The sequence below is a fragment of the Manis javanica genome, chromosome 1, assembly GCF_040802235.1.
Source record: "Manis javanica isolate MJ-LG chromosome 1, MJ_LKY, whole genome shotgun sequence".
NCBI classification, from domain to species: Eukaryota; Metazoa; Chordata; class Mammalia; order Pholidota; family Manidae; genus Manis; species Manis javanica.
The window spans coordinates 2,686,709-2,703,379 of NC_133156.1; the positions used below are offsets into that span (position 1 = coordinate 2,686,709).

General features: G+C 40.5%; 1 protein-coding gene across 1 annotated transcript in view; it reads right to left on the reverse strand.

The window, feature by feature from the left end:
- Positions 1 to 1,181: 1,181 nt before the first annotated feature.
- LOC140848869 (protein furry homolog) overlaps positions 1,182 to 16,671 on the reverse strand; it is a 249,912-nt gene continuing 234,422 nt past the window's right edge. The window contains 7 exon segments of the mRNA XM_073233639.1: positions 1,182 to 1,349; positions 4,012 to 4,170; positions 4,717 to 4,917; positions 7,912 to 7,920; positions 10,787 to 10,957; positions 13,263 to 13,337; positions 15,614 to 15,776. Coding sequence (XP_073089740.1) covers positions 1,182 to 1,349; positions 4,012 to 4,170; positions 4,717 to 4,917; positions 7,912 to 7,920; positions 10,787 to 10,957; positions 13,263 to 13,337; positions 15,614 to 15,776 — 946 coding nt within the window.

Consider the following 16,671-nt stretch of genomic DNA (forward strand, 5'->3'; position numbering starts at 1 on the left):
GCTCAGTGAAATAAGCGAAGCAGAGAAGGACAAGTACCAAATGATTTCACTCATATGTGGAGTATAAGAACAAAGGAAAACTGAAGGAACAAACCACCAGCAGAATCACAGAACCCAAGAATGGACTAATAGTTACCAAAGGGAAAGGGACTGGGGAGGATGGATGGGAAGTGAGGGATAACGGCAGGAAAAAGAAAGAGGGCACCATGATTAGCATGTATAGTGCATGGGGTACACGGGGAGAGCTGTGCAACACAGAGAAGACAAGTAGTGATTTTACACCATCTTACTACACAGATGGACAGTGACTGTGAAGGGGTATGTGGGGGTGATTTGTTGAAGGGGGGAACCTACTAAACATAATGTTCTTTGAATCTTTCGACTTCTGCTTTGTGGACAGAGAGTGCTAATGAATGCATTACATAGACGCCCAGAAGAGAAGGGTGGAGGGAGGGAAGGAACTGAAAGACGAGACACGCAGGGTGAGAGAGGCAGAGAGCAGAGAGGAAAGGCCGATTCTCTGCTGGCATCACTTAACCCTTGACTTTGATGGGCAGGTTCTGCCCCCCTTGGGAAAGGCTTCTGTCTAGCTGTATCAGCAGCTTTTACTTAGTTCTCACTTTCAGCCTTCAGAGGAGTGGTTTTAGGATTTTGGCTTTTCTTCTCCAGAAGCAAAGCTGTGGAACTGTTTGCTTTTTGATTTAGTCTAGATGCTGCATTAGTGCTTTTAACTGCCCCTCTTTATATTCTTTTTCTATTCATTTTCTCAGACTGTATTGCCCTGGTCTCAGAAATAATCACCTAGTAGGCTGAAAGCCACCCACTTAAAAAAAAGTATTTAGCTTATAAAGAGCCTCTTGTTCTGGACTTTTAACTCAAAGTGGTAAGAATTGCTCATTTTCAAGGTTGCCATTCTTTCTTGTTTTCAAAGCTTCTAAGGCCATGTCCCAGGCCTCTATTTGTCTTTTTATGTTATTCTATGGCACTGTGAGTTGCTACACGGTTATCTTTTCAGTTCCACATAAGGGCCCAACCAGCTAAGAACCCTCCCAGTTACATGCCAAGTTGGACTGCTTCATTAGCAAGTCCCAGCACTGCTTCAAGTGTGACACTTGAGTTTGAATGAATGTAATACAACATGCCACGTACACTCACACCATTCATTTCCGCCAGGTGCCTTGTTACCTTGCAAGAGTAAACTGGTTCAGTGCCTGAGTGCCTTTTCCTTCCACCTTGGTCATATCCAGGCTAAAGCTATCACTGCATTCAAAGGTTGCTGGGAGTTCATTGATGGAACTAGAAAGATCATCCTTGTGCACCGTGGTGTCCTCCTCCTGGACGGCTTCAGCCTGGGAGAATAAAAAGAGAGAAGAATCCCCCCAAGTATGTAAGAATACATACAGGAAAATCAGTTCAAATAAAGGAAAAATAAGAAAGGCTACAATTACGAGTGATAGAAATTGGGGGCATTTGTTTTCTGGCTACAATATATTCTGTCTCTGTACCTGGACTCAGGGGTTCCCTAAATCCCTGGCCATTCATCTTATTTTCAGTCTTTCTCTCAATAGTTCCCCAGGGGGCTCTTAGCAGATCACCATATGTGACCCATGATTATGGGGTCTAAATGCTAAACTTGGAAAAGACCACAGAGCCCCCCTGTCTGATGTCCATATTCTATAGATGAAATGGGAGAGAGACTTGGCTACCATCAGGTAGATTATCAGAGGCAGGTTGGGCCTAGAAACACTGCCTTTGTATGTGGGACTCTTGATTGTCCAACCCCAGTGTTCTAAAGCAAGCCTGCCTCCAGTGTAGAATTCCTGTAAGTATGAGAACTAGAACTTAGAACCATCGGTGTCTGCGGTGCGCATGAGTGCTCCACAGTTACTCACGGAGCCTCCCACATTGGTAGGCCTTTCCCTACTGAAAATCCTCCAAGATCCATTTCCACATATGCTTTACTCTTGGGAACACTTGTCCCTTGAAGATAAAGGAGACGAGAGGCTGCTCTCACATTGCTATGAAAGGTAGAATGAGTGGTAAAATGAAAGGGCTCTAGGGTGAGCAGAACTGGGATCAGAGAGGGGCAGGAAAGAGTCATAGCAAGTAAAATGGAAAAAGAGGCTGGGTTTGAACTTGGGCCAGGGGGAGTCAGCTGGAGAACTGATTGTTCTTTTTGAGCGGAAGGAAGGTAATGGGGTTACAGACCAGAGGAGAAGGAGAAATCACAGCATGTACTTGTTTCAATGAGTCATTTTCTTAAAAAAAAAAAAAACACAATCAAGGCAACATAGAAATATATATGAATTGGAGCATTAATCATGCGTTGCCATCTGGCCACCCATTTAGTTATTTTGAACCTAGGATTAATGGGGAAATTAACAGAAATGTTTAAAGATATGTTAGGGAAACAGGATCTCTCATGTCTTTGAAGGAACTGCTCGTAAATAGTGAGTTTCAGATGCTTGTCCATATCTGCTTCTTCCTGCTTTTTAAAACTACAGTGGTGCCAGCAAGACTGGCCACCCATGACTGGGTTGTTAGGATACATGACCTTAATCTTTTAGTGGGAGGGCTGAATTCTTAGGAAAATCACTTTTATTTTCACTTTTGGACATCACAGAGATATCAAACATTGCAGAAACCCAGGTCTTGTGAACAACACTGACAGGTTTTCAGAAATTAGACTCAACCTTGCTTTGACAGATTTAGATGATTTCTGTGAGTCCCTAAAAATACTACCACTAAGGTAGTGCTTTCTACAAGAAATCCACATAACTTAGCATTCAAAATAGGAACACTGAGAAAATGACTATTCTAAGACTGAGAAATACCAGATGCTAGTAATGACACAGTTATTTTATGATGTCCTCTCCATAAAATCTTTCTTAATCTTAGGATTCCGGCATTTCAATCTCAGACACATTTCCTTTCTGGTCCTTTTTTTGGCTAAGAAAGACTCTGCTAAATCTTTATCAGTCCCTTTGCAATGAGAACATCTTAGAAATAATTATTCTTTAAGCTTCAGTACTTTTAAGTGATTGCAATTTGGCTGGTTGCTCTTGGTTTAAAATGCATAGACTTCCCTAGATCTTGGATCCGTTTCTAGTGCACTATAAAAGAATACAGAATAGCCAGGACCTATTTTCCAGTAAAAGTATCAAAAAGAATGTCTTTTCATACATTTTTTTGTATTTTTTTTCTCTTTCAAACTTACAGTACCATAATCAAACTCAATGATAAAGAAAACTTTACCCTGACCACAATTGGCTATTTTGGCATTTCTAATAAAAGAAAGCAAAATTCTATACAGATGGGCATATATATATATAGGCACTTAACACAGTATGGGAGTGGATTGTTTTACACATAGGATACTTTATGGCCATTTTGATAAAATAAACTTTAAATGAAATATACATTGTTACATTTTTTAAGCTGAGCTTTGAAATAAGAAAACTGCATCCTTAACTTTTCTTTGCAGTCTAGCTAGGATAGTTTTCTGCAAATCTGGCATAATACTGTGATTGACATTAAAAATTCCAGTAGAAAGCCAAAATGCAAGAGTCAAATCAATGTAAAAATTGTATAACTGGTTCCTACTTAAGAAAAAATTTCCCCAAGTACATGCATACACCCACACCTCACTTAGCATATTATTTAATAAAAGTCGTGACAAAGAACGGCAGTTTCCTGTCACAGCAATCTCAGGCAGACGCCAATTTGCTGGCCGTTAATCAGCAGTGTTCATGCGATATGGAAAAGGTAAGATACTTTTCTACAAAGAACTCAGATCCAATCTCCCTCAACCAACAAGAAGATGGCTGCTCTTGTTTGTGGTTCAAACAACTCGGAAACAGAGGTCAGGTGCACAAATTCAATTATTTCCAAAAAAGTAAGAAGGAATAATATAAAGATAATCCCTCACTTATAATCCTCTAAGACTTCTCAGAAAATTGGAAATACTTTTTCTTGAAGAAAGCTACAAACTTAATTGCCAAAAGTCTTCACCTTTGAACCCTCAGAAATCTGAAGATTATTCATCTCAGGCAAAGAAGCATCAAAGCTGGCCATTCTGGTGTGGAAGGCATGAGGGTCGGCAGGGGGCATGTCACAGGCCGTTGTAAGAGACTCCATGGAATTGGTTCCCGAAGGGGAGAGAGACATGATCTGTGGACAAAGTAAAGAAAAGAAACACAGTCTGAAGTTTCTTTAACAGTTCTAACTGCTCTTTACATAAGAGTACAAACCACTGTACGAGCTACTTGTGGGCCGATGGGTTTTGTTGAACGTACATATTTCCCTGTTAACAGAACCTAACCATAGCAGCTGGCCAGGTATCATGGCCCAGCACTCTGAAACCCAAACCCCCACGTTTTCACATAACCACCTCAACATGTCTGCCTGTGATACTGCCTAAAACGTCAGATGTCTGAGGCATTTTTACAAAAGATGCCAGCATAATAAAAGCTATTTTGGGGGGAAAAAAATCTAGGCCTTGATGACCTGCAGGCCTTAGAATAAACACCCCAGCATTTGTTTCCATTTGCAACCTCAGAGAAGCAGCCAGTTCGAACTGGTCAGACACCATCCGACATTGCAGATTTCAGTTTAGCAGCTCTGGAAAGTTTCTTTCGCTCTATGTGGAAACGGTACTGCTGTTTTAATTACAAAAGTCAGTCTCCCAATTCCCACAGTGGGGAAGTTGCGACTTACTAGGTCACAGTGCTGCAGGATCTGGCTGGTCGTGAGGTCTTCGTCCTGGGAGGATTCGTCGGAATCCTCGTGGTTCATTTTATTTAGGCTGGGAGAACTTCCTGCAAGTTGGAGCTCCCTGAGAAGCTGCATATCACACTTATCCAGACTCTCCAGAGAACACCTGCGCACTCCCCAGTTGAAATTGTCCATACTCTCGCCCTGAAATCACACGTCAGCTGGTTTTTCATGCCAGAATCGTCCTGCACTCACCCCTTCACATATTCAATTAGTCCTAGCTTAGAAGTAAGTCCTTTCATTATGAACTCTCAAACTCTCATCCACTTTGGTACCAAACATATTGTTAACATGACATGAAGAGGAATAAAACACTCTTTTCACCTAAATGTGTATTAAATCATCGGTAAAGTGATCACACACTTTTCTTAGGCATGGCAGGTAATATTATGCTTTTGAAGAGGTGACTTTGGCAAATTCTATAAATAATCTATGTTTCAAAAAATCTGTAAGAAAGAGACCAATATTCAAACAACTTCAGAAGAGGTATAACCCACCCCCCCCCACGGGTTCAGTACTGTTTCAGAAGGAGGAAAAGGTGGAGCTATGCTTGAAGCACATTTCACGTCTTCTGGGTATTAAGTAGAAGAGCATTAGGTTAACATTCCAGCCTGTTTCTGCTGCAGCAGTTTTCAGATTAAATGCAGAGTTAAAGACGATCAGAGAGCAGCTGGGCTGAGTCTGACGGATCATGCATGATGCAGAGGCCAGAGCAGCACAGCTTCACTTTTACATCTGGTTCACCTTTAGGTGCTTGGCCCATTATAGGAAACAGTTACTTTCCTGGGCCTGAAATGATGGACTTGGTACCAAGCATTCTGGCTGACTTGTCCATTTTCATTTACCAAGAACTGGGCTCAGGGAGCATGTGTTAAAGAAAGCTTTTGTTTGTATCTCAGACTTTCTTTGCAGACCATCCGATATGAAACAAATTTATTTAACCAAAACAGAATTTTTTCCTAGAAAGTAATTTGGGTTTTAGTTTTCTCTCTGCAAATAAAGAAATATAAGAAGAGAAATATTACCCAGCCCACAGGTTTTAACCTAAGCAAATAGGTAATCTGAAAAAATCTAGCACAGAATTCTTTCACTTAGGAGGCATTTGAAACACTATCTCATGTTTCACTGAATTAACTTTTTTCGATGAGAGCTCAGTGAGTATACTGACATGAGAGAGGCAAGCCACTGTTAAAAGTAGTGACATTAAATTTATTACTTTCCCTTTGGTTTCAGGGTCTGTCTCTTCTGGATTCTACTGAAACAAAGCTTGTCATTCTCCCAGATCTCTCATATAATAGATGCTCAGCATGTCCAAAGTTCATTTTGGCTATACATGGTAGAGGGCAACAGAGAAGAATCTAAACACATTCTGGATATGATTGAGAAATGGTTATCATTCATCCCCATTTATGATGTTTATGATTGTTCTTAGAACTGTTTCATTTTAAAGAGAAAGACAGAATACGATTTTCATATTCTGTAGCTCTATTTGCTGTGACAAGTTGCCACCAAATAATTCTTGTTCCTGGTGGAAAAGGCTAACTAATGAGACTTTAAAATAGCTATTTCAGTGAAAAAATAAAGAAACATGGAAAAGGTGAGCATTCTACAGGCAAAAGAAAATGCAATGTGTGAAGAAATTAAAAAGATAAAGTGAGAATATGCAGAGAAAAAAATGTGTGAAAATTACTGGAGAAATATACAAATGTAAATATAAAGCATCAAATTCACAAAACCAGTTCTCTTGCACCAAATCACTGGGTGGGTTGGATGAACTACCTTAGGCAACAATTCTGGAAGCCTCCCACACTGAACCTGAGACGGAAACAGGAGCATGCAGAGAAACACAGATGTTTAGGGTCAGAGAATGCTGCACCAGCCATAGAGTTGCTGTTACTGTTGATAGGATGGCACCTCTGGTGAAGACCTGACCTGATCAGGCGTGAGGACTGTAGTCAGGGAAACCTATTCTTATAGCAACATCATCTGGATATCTGGCTAGAAGGTGTAGCAGATCCATCAGAGCCCAAGGTGCTGAAACTGTTTCCCCAGTGGTGGCTGAGGAGTGGAGACGGAACAGTGCCAGAGTCTAGCTTAAGTTAAAGTCCGTGGTGATTGAAAGTCAACCAGGCCTTCTCAGCATGGCACAGGAATATCTGTTAGGAGAGCCCCCCTCCATCGTCCCCACACCCAAATATCAGATTTGCATTTTAATGTTACAGACAAGGTCAAAAATCAGAACAGCATTTTACTGATTATGCCAGATTTCCTGTGTGTGAGAGAAGTTAGAAAATGGCTAATTAGGCCTCATGGGCAATTTGCATATGTCAGTTATTAAACTTAAATAACCACTCAGGATTTATACTGAGATGAGAAAGTATTAGTTATTGAACACTCTGGAAGTGTTGAAAATAATATCCTTTAAATAACTTCTTTCATATCAGAGCTTTGTCACATAAGAATTATTTTGGAAGGAAATTAGGTGTATTGAGGTATAAATATGTTTCCCCACTGTACCTACTTAAAGTAAATCTGATATGACATAGATACAGAATATTCATAGGCCAATCTGCCCTGGATGGTGCTGGTGTGTGCCTGTTGTCTGGATTAATTATTATTAATTATTATTAGAACTTTTTTTTCCACTTGCAAAAGCATCCTTATTTGGATGAAATGTTACATAGTCACCATTAGAAAGATAGGTCCTAATTCCTGGAAAATAGAAAGATTCACTGGAAGTGTCTGTGGTATATTGTTAGATACTGCTTGTTCACTTCACCTTTAATAAAATAATTTAACAATGAAACCAATCCAGTTGTACAACTGCCTAATCAATATTACAGGATTTCCATGGATCATATTTTAAAACTCACTTTCCCTCAGATGTAATCATGCAACTTTCAGAACTAGGCATATAAAGATTTTAAACCTCTCTTGTATTTTATACTTTAGGAAATATTTCCATAGTAGAGCAACCATAGAAAATACTTCATAAACCACACACATATCAGTGTAAATGTGCGTACAAATAGGCATACATATGTTAGAAGGGAGGAAAAAAGCAATTATGTTGTTACAGATCTGCAATGATGCAAAATGTCTACTAGCATATCTGAATTAAAAACAGCATCATCTTACCTGAAGTTCCTGGGTAGCAGATGAATGGACAGACAAACAAATAAAGAGGTCTATTTACAATGTTATATTAAAGATACTCAAGTGCATTTGTCTTAGTTTTAACACAACAGCCACTAACAGTGTTAACAATATATACTTCAGTAGGTGCAACTTAAAAAAAAGGCAGATACACAAACCCTAAAGAGAAAAGTTGGGATCAAACACCAGGAATTCTAAACCTCTCAGTGGAAGATAATGCAGCTCGGGTAACAAATCATCAATACAACTTCTGAAATAGCTTTCCACCTCAGTGACAACTTTGGCCCCCTCAACACTTTTTTTGGGGAAATGTTTAAGTTTCTATTTGTGAGAAAACTGTTAATTGTCATGGGAAAACAAATAAGGGTCATCAGCCTGGAAAAAAAAGAAGGCATCACCTGATCTTGCTCGCAAAGCTAAAAGTGTTTGCATCTTAACCTGTTTGCTGCTGATGTGCGATTAACAGCAAAGACCCAGCACCTTTTAAAGATTCTGAAAAGTTCAAAGGCAAACCCTTATGGGTATCTGTCAGTAAATTCTGAGACTCTTTGATGAAAAGGAGTAAACCTGACAACAAAGCTTGTCTTTTTTTTTTTGATAATTGTGCTTTGATCTAGAGGCCAAAAATGCCTAACTTGCTCAGCTGAAGATATACTGAAATTATTCATCAGCAGCAGTACAAAAGAATAGACATTTTGGATGCCCAATGGGTGACTAATACCAGGATTGAAGCTTCACATAGGTTATCATACCTAACTCTTCACATCAACTATACAGGCAGGTATTATCATACCCATTGTAATAAATTAGGAAGCCAGGAGAAACTGCATCCATGCTTGAGATCATATAGGTAGGTCAGTGGTAGAGGTGAAATTCAAATTTAGACCTGCCTGTCTCCAAAGCCACTCTTATAAGTATGCCAGAATCCCTTATTATAATCTTACTGACAAAGAGTAAACCATTCTTAAATGGTTTATTTTATTTGGATAAAGTATATACTTTCACATGCTTGAATTTCTTATAAAATCTTAAGATAAAACAATCATGATGATTTTTTAGTTCCTGTTGTCTAGGACAGTATAGAGAACTCTAGAAGCAAGGTGTAGTATTCATTATTTACTGGCCCTGAAAAATATTTGTATAATATTTATTTTCAAGTGATGGACATCTCAGATTTTTTTCTTCCTCTATTTTGATAGAAACTAAATTTGTTAGTTGTCCTGAAATTGTGCCTGATTTCTCCACTTTATATTATTCCTGCTAGGTCACTTCACATAACACATTTTTCTTTGGCTGAGACTGGAAAATGATGTCTCTTTCTTCATCATTTTCCCCCTGCTCAGTTTAACTTCTCGAGAGAAGAGAGAACCCAAGCTTGAATTCCAGCCTAAGAGTGAAGATTAGGTCAGTTGCCTGGATCAGGTATATCATCTTTTAATTTTCTGTGGCTCAGAGACATTTTAAAAGTATTAAAAATACCTGCATTTTGCTTTAGGGCTCTTTAAACACTCCTCATTGCATTTAGTGATCAGCGTCTTCATCATTGATGATGATTTAATAGCTAAAAAACTCTGAAGTGCTGTCACTTGTTCTAGAACAATGCAGGGTGAAAAGCTGACACTGATCTTAGAGATGCCTTGCCGTGGGTGCGTCTGTCCTCTGTAAGGAATACGTCTGCTGAGCTCGCTTTCCAGGGAAAGAACCAGTAAAGAAACCATCCTTCATTCTGAGGGCCTGATTCTCCTTTGCTGGCACAGGCCCCCGGGGTCATCAGTGGGCCAGGGAGGGACAAAAGCAGACGTCTCCTTGGCTTCACCTCAACATAAGCAGATGGGGCAGCAAGCCTGTCCTTTTAGGGAAGGTAAGGAGCTCCCTGGAGCATCATTTCCCACAAGTTTACAATGATGCTGGAAGGTGCCTACCTGCCAGAGGATATGATAAACTTTGTACTGGGACCTTCGATTTAACTGTAAGATGATCAGAACTAGCCTTTCTGCATCTGGGAAATACATTGTGCTTAGTTAGATGTGAGCTGAGTATGCTGAGCACCACCACGAGCCATCTCGATACAAGGCATTTTTACACAGGCTGGTTCACTTCAGTGACCTTAGTTGTCATCTAGGAAGCAGAAGACTACCTCTCAGCCAGAATGTGCCCCTGAGCTCCTGAAATGAGACAGGATGATGTTCCTCCTTCCACTACCAGTTGTCAACTGCATGATTCATAACTGAGGCATCATATGACCGTAATCATCATTCAAATAAACGCAAAGGCATTTGCCCGTTGAGACTTGAATTCAGCGGCTCCAGGTGTTGGGAGCGCAAGCTCCTGACCTAAAGCAGAGAGCTGTCTTTTGCCTTCTATCTTATTTCAGGTTCTAATGATTCCAGTAAAAACAGCACAGAGCTACTGGAGTCTGAGGCCTCCCCTCTCATGTTGGAGCAGGCCAGCTTTGAAGTGATCAAATTAGAGCGGTTTTGCCTTTAAAGTAATTAAATGCTTAGCATGTTTTATCCAGGTAGCTGTGAACAGACTCAGAACTTGAAGGTTTTTGTGATTTTTCTTATAAAAGTTCATCTCTGGACTACACACACGCAGACTTTGTGCGGTCACTAAAAGGCAGATCTTTGCCATTTAGAAATAACTTGGCAGCTTCTGCCATGGCTCAGGCAGGAAGGGTGTGGTGACTTTTGCCAAAGTTGAGCCGCTGTGCTTTGAATAAGTTGATTCAAAATAAAGTCTACAGCTTTCCAATTAAAGACTGTTATAAAAACTCACTATTTAGCAGGAAAAAGAAAGTGTTCTGTTAGTCGGGGTAAAGACACGGTGCATTGGTTTTACAGAGGAAATGCTGTACCTCTCTATCCTCCAGCTCCACGTCTAGGAAATCGAAGTCTCTAAAGACGCGAAACTGCTGCTCACTGTTTGTGTCATCCATGTTGTCCTGTTCCCGGGCGCCGTCCTCAGAAGATACCAGGCTTGTCTGGTGCTCAAGCAGATCGAGATCCCCACACGATGAAAAAATCACCTAGGCATCAAGGAGAGCTCTCCTGAGAAACCGCGCTTGGCTCGGTTGTTTGTGCTGCAGAAAACTGGAATTAGCTCTTCACAGCACTGGATTTCCAGTACACACCGAATTCCTTAAGTGGGCATTTTTAGAATATTCTCTGACTATTTATGTTGGACAGGTGCCTTCTGATTAAACTTGTTGCAAAGATATAAGTCAATGCACTAGGAAAATGTTCAAGAGTGAAATTGCTGCCTCTTAATGGATGAAGACTGGATCCGAGCTGACTGTGTGTATGTGTGTGTGTGTGTGTGTGAACTGAACATGTGTTCACAGATAAATTCGGGCAGTCAAGAAACTTTCCACTGTGTCTGAATTGACTGAGGTTAGAAATTGTTAGAAACACATTCACACACATACACATTACATATATATTATCACATACTATTTTAATACCCAGATAGATATGTCATTGTAGCATGAACTAAAAGCACAAAGGATTTTACCCTTTTAGAGATAAGCCAGGAACTGGTAAGAAAAATGAATCAGAAGCCATGAAGTATAGTACTTGCTCATTTAAATTATAGGAGATTAGATGACCAGCCATGCTCATAATTTATACTCAAAATTCCTGTCCTGTTGATTTAACAAAACAAAGACATTTCTAAAAATTAAGACCATTAGAATATTCACATTTCAAAATTAACTTCTACATTTAGGTTTTTTCACTGGGCCATTTTTATAGAACTTTGTAGAAATAATAAACTGCAAATTATGTTTTTGTAGAACTTTGTAGAAAAAATAAACTGTAAATGTTTTACTCTGTGGCCTCTCCTGAACACAGACTAATATATAAAGTGAGCAGTATTCTTTAATTAACCATTATAATCTGGCCTTCCTTGAAATGTAAGCAAATTATAAGAATTTAAACATAATAGATGTATCTCAAAATTAAAAAGTGAATGGATTTTAAATATAATTTTTTTATCAGGGTTTAAGAACAGTCAGATGGTTTACACTATCTTCTCATAAAATGATGCACGACACACAGTGTCATGCATGGCACTGGGGACTGCAGATGGGTTTGCAACATAAACAGCATTGAGGGCCAACTAGTTAGGGAGAGATGAGACTAGAATTCTGGTTTTCTCAGTTGAGAGCTCCCTGTCTTGTGCTGCTTCTGTTATTTCTAACATAGTCCAGGTACACATTTCTTGCTAGAAAGGCATCAGCCCAAAAGAAGGAGGGTTAGATCTGAAGGAGAAAGTGCCAGCCACAATGGCGGTAAGAAATGGCCCTTGCTCCCAGTACCACACTGCAGTGACAAAGGGCTCTTGTTTCTCTCTCCATGGCTCCTTCTGCCTCTGCCACTATCTCGTCCCCTCTATGCTAAATAATGTCCCAGGAGCAGTAATAAATGCACTGATCAATAACCCTGAAAAGCTGACTTCAGCTGACCTTAGCTCATGGCTGGCTGGAGCACATTCTGAGATGATAAGCTATATCAGTTTGCATGTTAGCAAGTATTTCTGATCCTCTAGTATTTTTCCCTCTCACGAACTATATGATTAGATACATTTTGGGATTTTTAAAAAGAGATACACAGAGAAATTCTTTGCTAACTCTTACCCTATTTGGGAAATTATTTGGGTTGCCATTTTTTTTTTGTTAATAACACAGATTTGGTGATATACATGAAACGGAAACATGTGGTGAAACCATTCCCTGAGATTTGTATTGCTTCTCCTACCATACACTCACACATGTAACAATTTGAATTTCCTAAGTTTTCTAAAAGTTTCAGAAGCTAATTTCTACTACTTCCATTATTCATTTATTTCATAGCCTAATGGCATGTTTTTTTTTTAAAGCTAACATCATTGGAAGTTTATGTGAGAAAAAAATGATGATACATCATTCTTTTCACCTTTACTATACATGAGTAAAATAATGATATCAGAGTAATTGGTGTGTGTACAGAAAGTAAAATTATACCCCAAAGGGACTTACATACAGTGGTGTAGGACACAGTCACACATAAATAATTTAAGGAAGTCTGGAATATTTATAAAGAAATACAATAAATGTTTCAAAATGAAAACATGTATTCATCTGCAAACTGGAGCAAATAAAAATATCTTTCATTCTTTCTGAACTAGGCTAAATTAAAACCCATGGTATAGAGAGAAATGACCTAGGGTTTGACCTAGGTGGTGGCTGTCACACTTGTACTTCAGAACTGACTCTAAACTATATGACCCAAGGTAAAAACAAGTCAAAGGCAAAAAAGATGTTGGTATGCCAAGTGACACTTGACGGAACTTACTGATGGATTTTTGCTCAGTCCCACTTCTTGGCCACACAGAGAAAGGACATGCACCAGCTTCTCTTTCATTCTCTTCTGGAAAAGAAACACACAGGCAGGTTTAAACATGAGGTCCTGAGAGCCAATCACCTCTACTACAGGAGCCGTTAGCCACACAGGGCTCCTGCACTTGACCGGTGGCCAGTGAGGACTGAGATGTGAAGCACACGAAACTTGGAATGAAACAGCAAAGTGAAATATTTCATTAATAATTGTAAAAAACTGATTACATAGTGAAATGATATTTTAGCTACATTAGGCTAACATACGCTGTTTAAATTACTTTTGTACTGTTTCTTTTTACTTTTTTTTAAGGCGACTCTTAGAACACTCGCAATGAAGCTTGCATTGTGTTTCTACTGGATGGTGCCGATCTAAGTTCTCCCAAGTGGAAATCAATCCCTAGGTTCTGCAGTGGGCATTCCTACTCAACTTAGTAATCTTTTCTTGCATGTCATGTTTCAGCATGAGCAAGATGCTCCTTACACCAAAGTTAAATCTGTTATATCACAACACAAACCCCTTTTCCTCCCATGGCAGAATGACTTTACTTGCTGCAGAAGTAAGAAATTCGATTGGCAAGCCACCTTTCTCAGCTCAGTCTTCCTAAAGTTGGACGGATTCGATTCCTTTTGCTTTTCTTCATAAACCTTATTTCCCAGCCACTTAAGCACAGAGATCTTCTGGACAGCCTTCTGATCTTCTGTAAACCATTACATTTTCCAGTGACATAGACAGACTAGGTCTCAGAAGGATTGGTGAGTTGGGAATGAGAGGGAATGATGGTCAAAGCCTAAAAAACGTGAATGTCCTTCAGAACTGCTCTTAAAGCAACCTTCTTTAAATAATCTCTTTAAAATGATTTTCCCCTTTTCATCTGATTTCGGTTAGTGTGGAGATGGCTAGGAGGCCACAGCACTCAAAGATTTTCCTTCTTAATGGAACTGGGTTCACTGCATCCTTCTTTCCAAGTTATAGAAGGAACACTCAATATGGTGTCTTCAAGGTCAAAGACAGGAGGTCCTTGGTGCTGAAGTATGGCTACAGGTTTGCTAAACTATTTCTCTAAGTTTTAGTGGGCATTTGACTTCTGGGGAGGAATCAACAGAGAGGAACACAGAATCGGGCTGCACATTTTTCTTCTCCTTTCCAAATCCCCAAGAAAGTACAGAAAGTCCCTTACCAACAGTTCAGGGAAAACCAGCCATGTCCCAGCAGGCATTATGCTCCATGTGCCATTTCCCTGGCCTACATGCCTACAGCTGGGCATGTAGTCAAGTGCTTTCCCTGCTCAGCACCCACTTCACCTCCTCCCAGTAAGTAACCCAGGCCCTCTATCCCGGCAACAGCTCCTCTCCCGCTAACCGGGGCTTTGCCTCCTTTGCACATGCTGCAAAAGTCCTTTTTCTAGATTTACTACAGCCTCTGGTAGGGAAGGCCTGTCATGAAACCATCGGAGCCAAAGACCATGTCAGTGTGCACCCACCAGAAGTCATCAGTGCCTCATGTGGGAAGGGCTTGCCTGACAATGACATCTAGGAAGAGGACACAGGGCCAGGATGGGGAAGGGAAGTAGGGGGAGAGAGAGAGAGGGACAGAGTCTAAGGATCCAGTTCCTAACTTTTGATACTAAAGTCTAGCTGTGCTTGCAGCCAAGATATATGAGTTAATGATTTCCCTTTCTACTGAAGGTAATCTCTCACTGGGCTTACGTCACATGTCACAAAAATAACCTTGAATAATGAAGGCTTTTACTTGACAAAAAGCCCCATGACATCCATACTGTGAGGCCGCCCCCCACGGAGTGAAGAGTATTTGGCTGTGGTACCTGAGCTTCAGAGAAACCTGGCAGCCCCCCTGGTTTCTGCGTGTGGAAACCCTGGCCAGACAACATGCTCACAGGACAGCAGCCAGAACGGTCATTGGCTGTGCAGCCCAATCACAAAGAACTGGCTGGGAGAAATAAGGATTTATTATTTGGAGAAGAGAGGACTCATTTGGGTAAGTGGCAGAGTGGGTAGGGCTTCTTTAAATATTTGGAGGACTGCCATGTGAAAGATGGGGTTTCATTTTCTAAGCCTTAGGAGAACATAGACCAACAGGGACAGGTGACAAAGTATCAGACTTCAAGTCACCATAAGGAGCTGCTCAAGGATGGAAGTGGTCCCTGGGAATGCCATGGTCTCCCTGAAGGGCCGATTCCTGGAAGGGCACCCTGGGATGGTGACTGCAGGAGTCCTGTATCACATGGGCAGCTGGCCTCAATAGGTCCCCTACACTCCCTTCCAGTACTGGGAGTCTGGGGTCTATACCTGAGAATACTGGGGCCTTTTCCAGCTTACAGGCACAAGGATATTGGAGTTGGAGCCCGATGAGGCGGACGACGTGCTCCTGGTGACAGCCACGGCCCTGGGCTTCCCCTCACACCCGGAGTTCTGCAACTCATCGTATGGCCTCCCCATGATGGATGGGTGTCTTGACAAAAATAAAGAACACAAAAGCACATGTTCTTCTACTCATTAATAACTGTAGAATATGGGATTGCTCTACCCAGCAGCAGCCAAGAACTGCTTATTTGATTAAAAATCAGACTACAGAAGTTCAGTGTTGTAAGTAGGCTAATTTTCCTGATGTTCTAAATCAGTTTGCATCTTCAGCATTTTCCCACCCTCTTTAGCACCTGAAGACAGCTCAGTTGCTTATTCCTAAACATATTTTAGAAACCACTGGTAAAGACTAGAAGCAAAACATTCAGGAAAGCAGAGTCAGTTTTCAGATGTGTAAGCTTGATGGGATTTTTTATAGTTATAACAAGAGACTAAAATTCCTTCCCCTCTTCCCAGACTTCACTCAGCAATCTTTATATACTCTCAATTATTTGAAAATTTAAATTATTTATATCTTTTCAATTACTTAAATGAATGAGGCCGGAGTGAGGTACTTGGGTTGCACACCTTAGAAATTTCACTCCTTGAGAGTTTATTTCACATGCTGGCGTGTGGTGGCCGGATAGGATGTTCCTCCCAAACAGGTCACCTCTGCAGGAATCTGTTCACGGGCCTATACTTGCACATGGCAGAAACCAGCTGGTAATTTTCTACCTGGCTCTGCGAGGCCCATCAGTCCCGAAGAGCTGGGTCTCTGAGGTGTGCAGCTGACTGGATGTGCATTTTCTGTTCCTCTTTTGAACAGAATAAACTTAAGTCAGAGTAAAAGTAGCTTTCCCCCACTGGTAGCAATGCAAAAAAAATGCTAAAAATGGAAAAGTATTGATCTGATACTTTAATATACATACACTAACTATAGATGCAGGTTATTGCAATGGCAGCAAAATAATATCTCATCCTGAACAATGACATAGTAAGAGTTT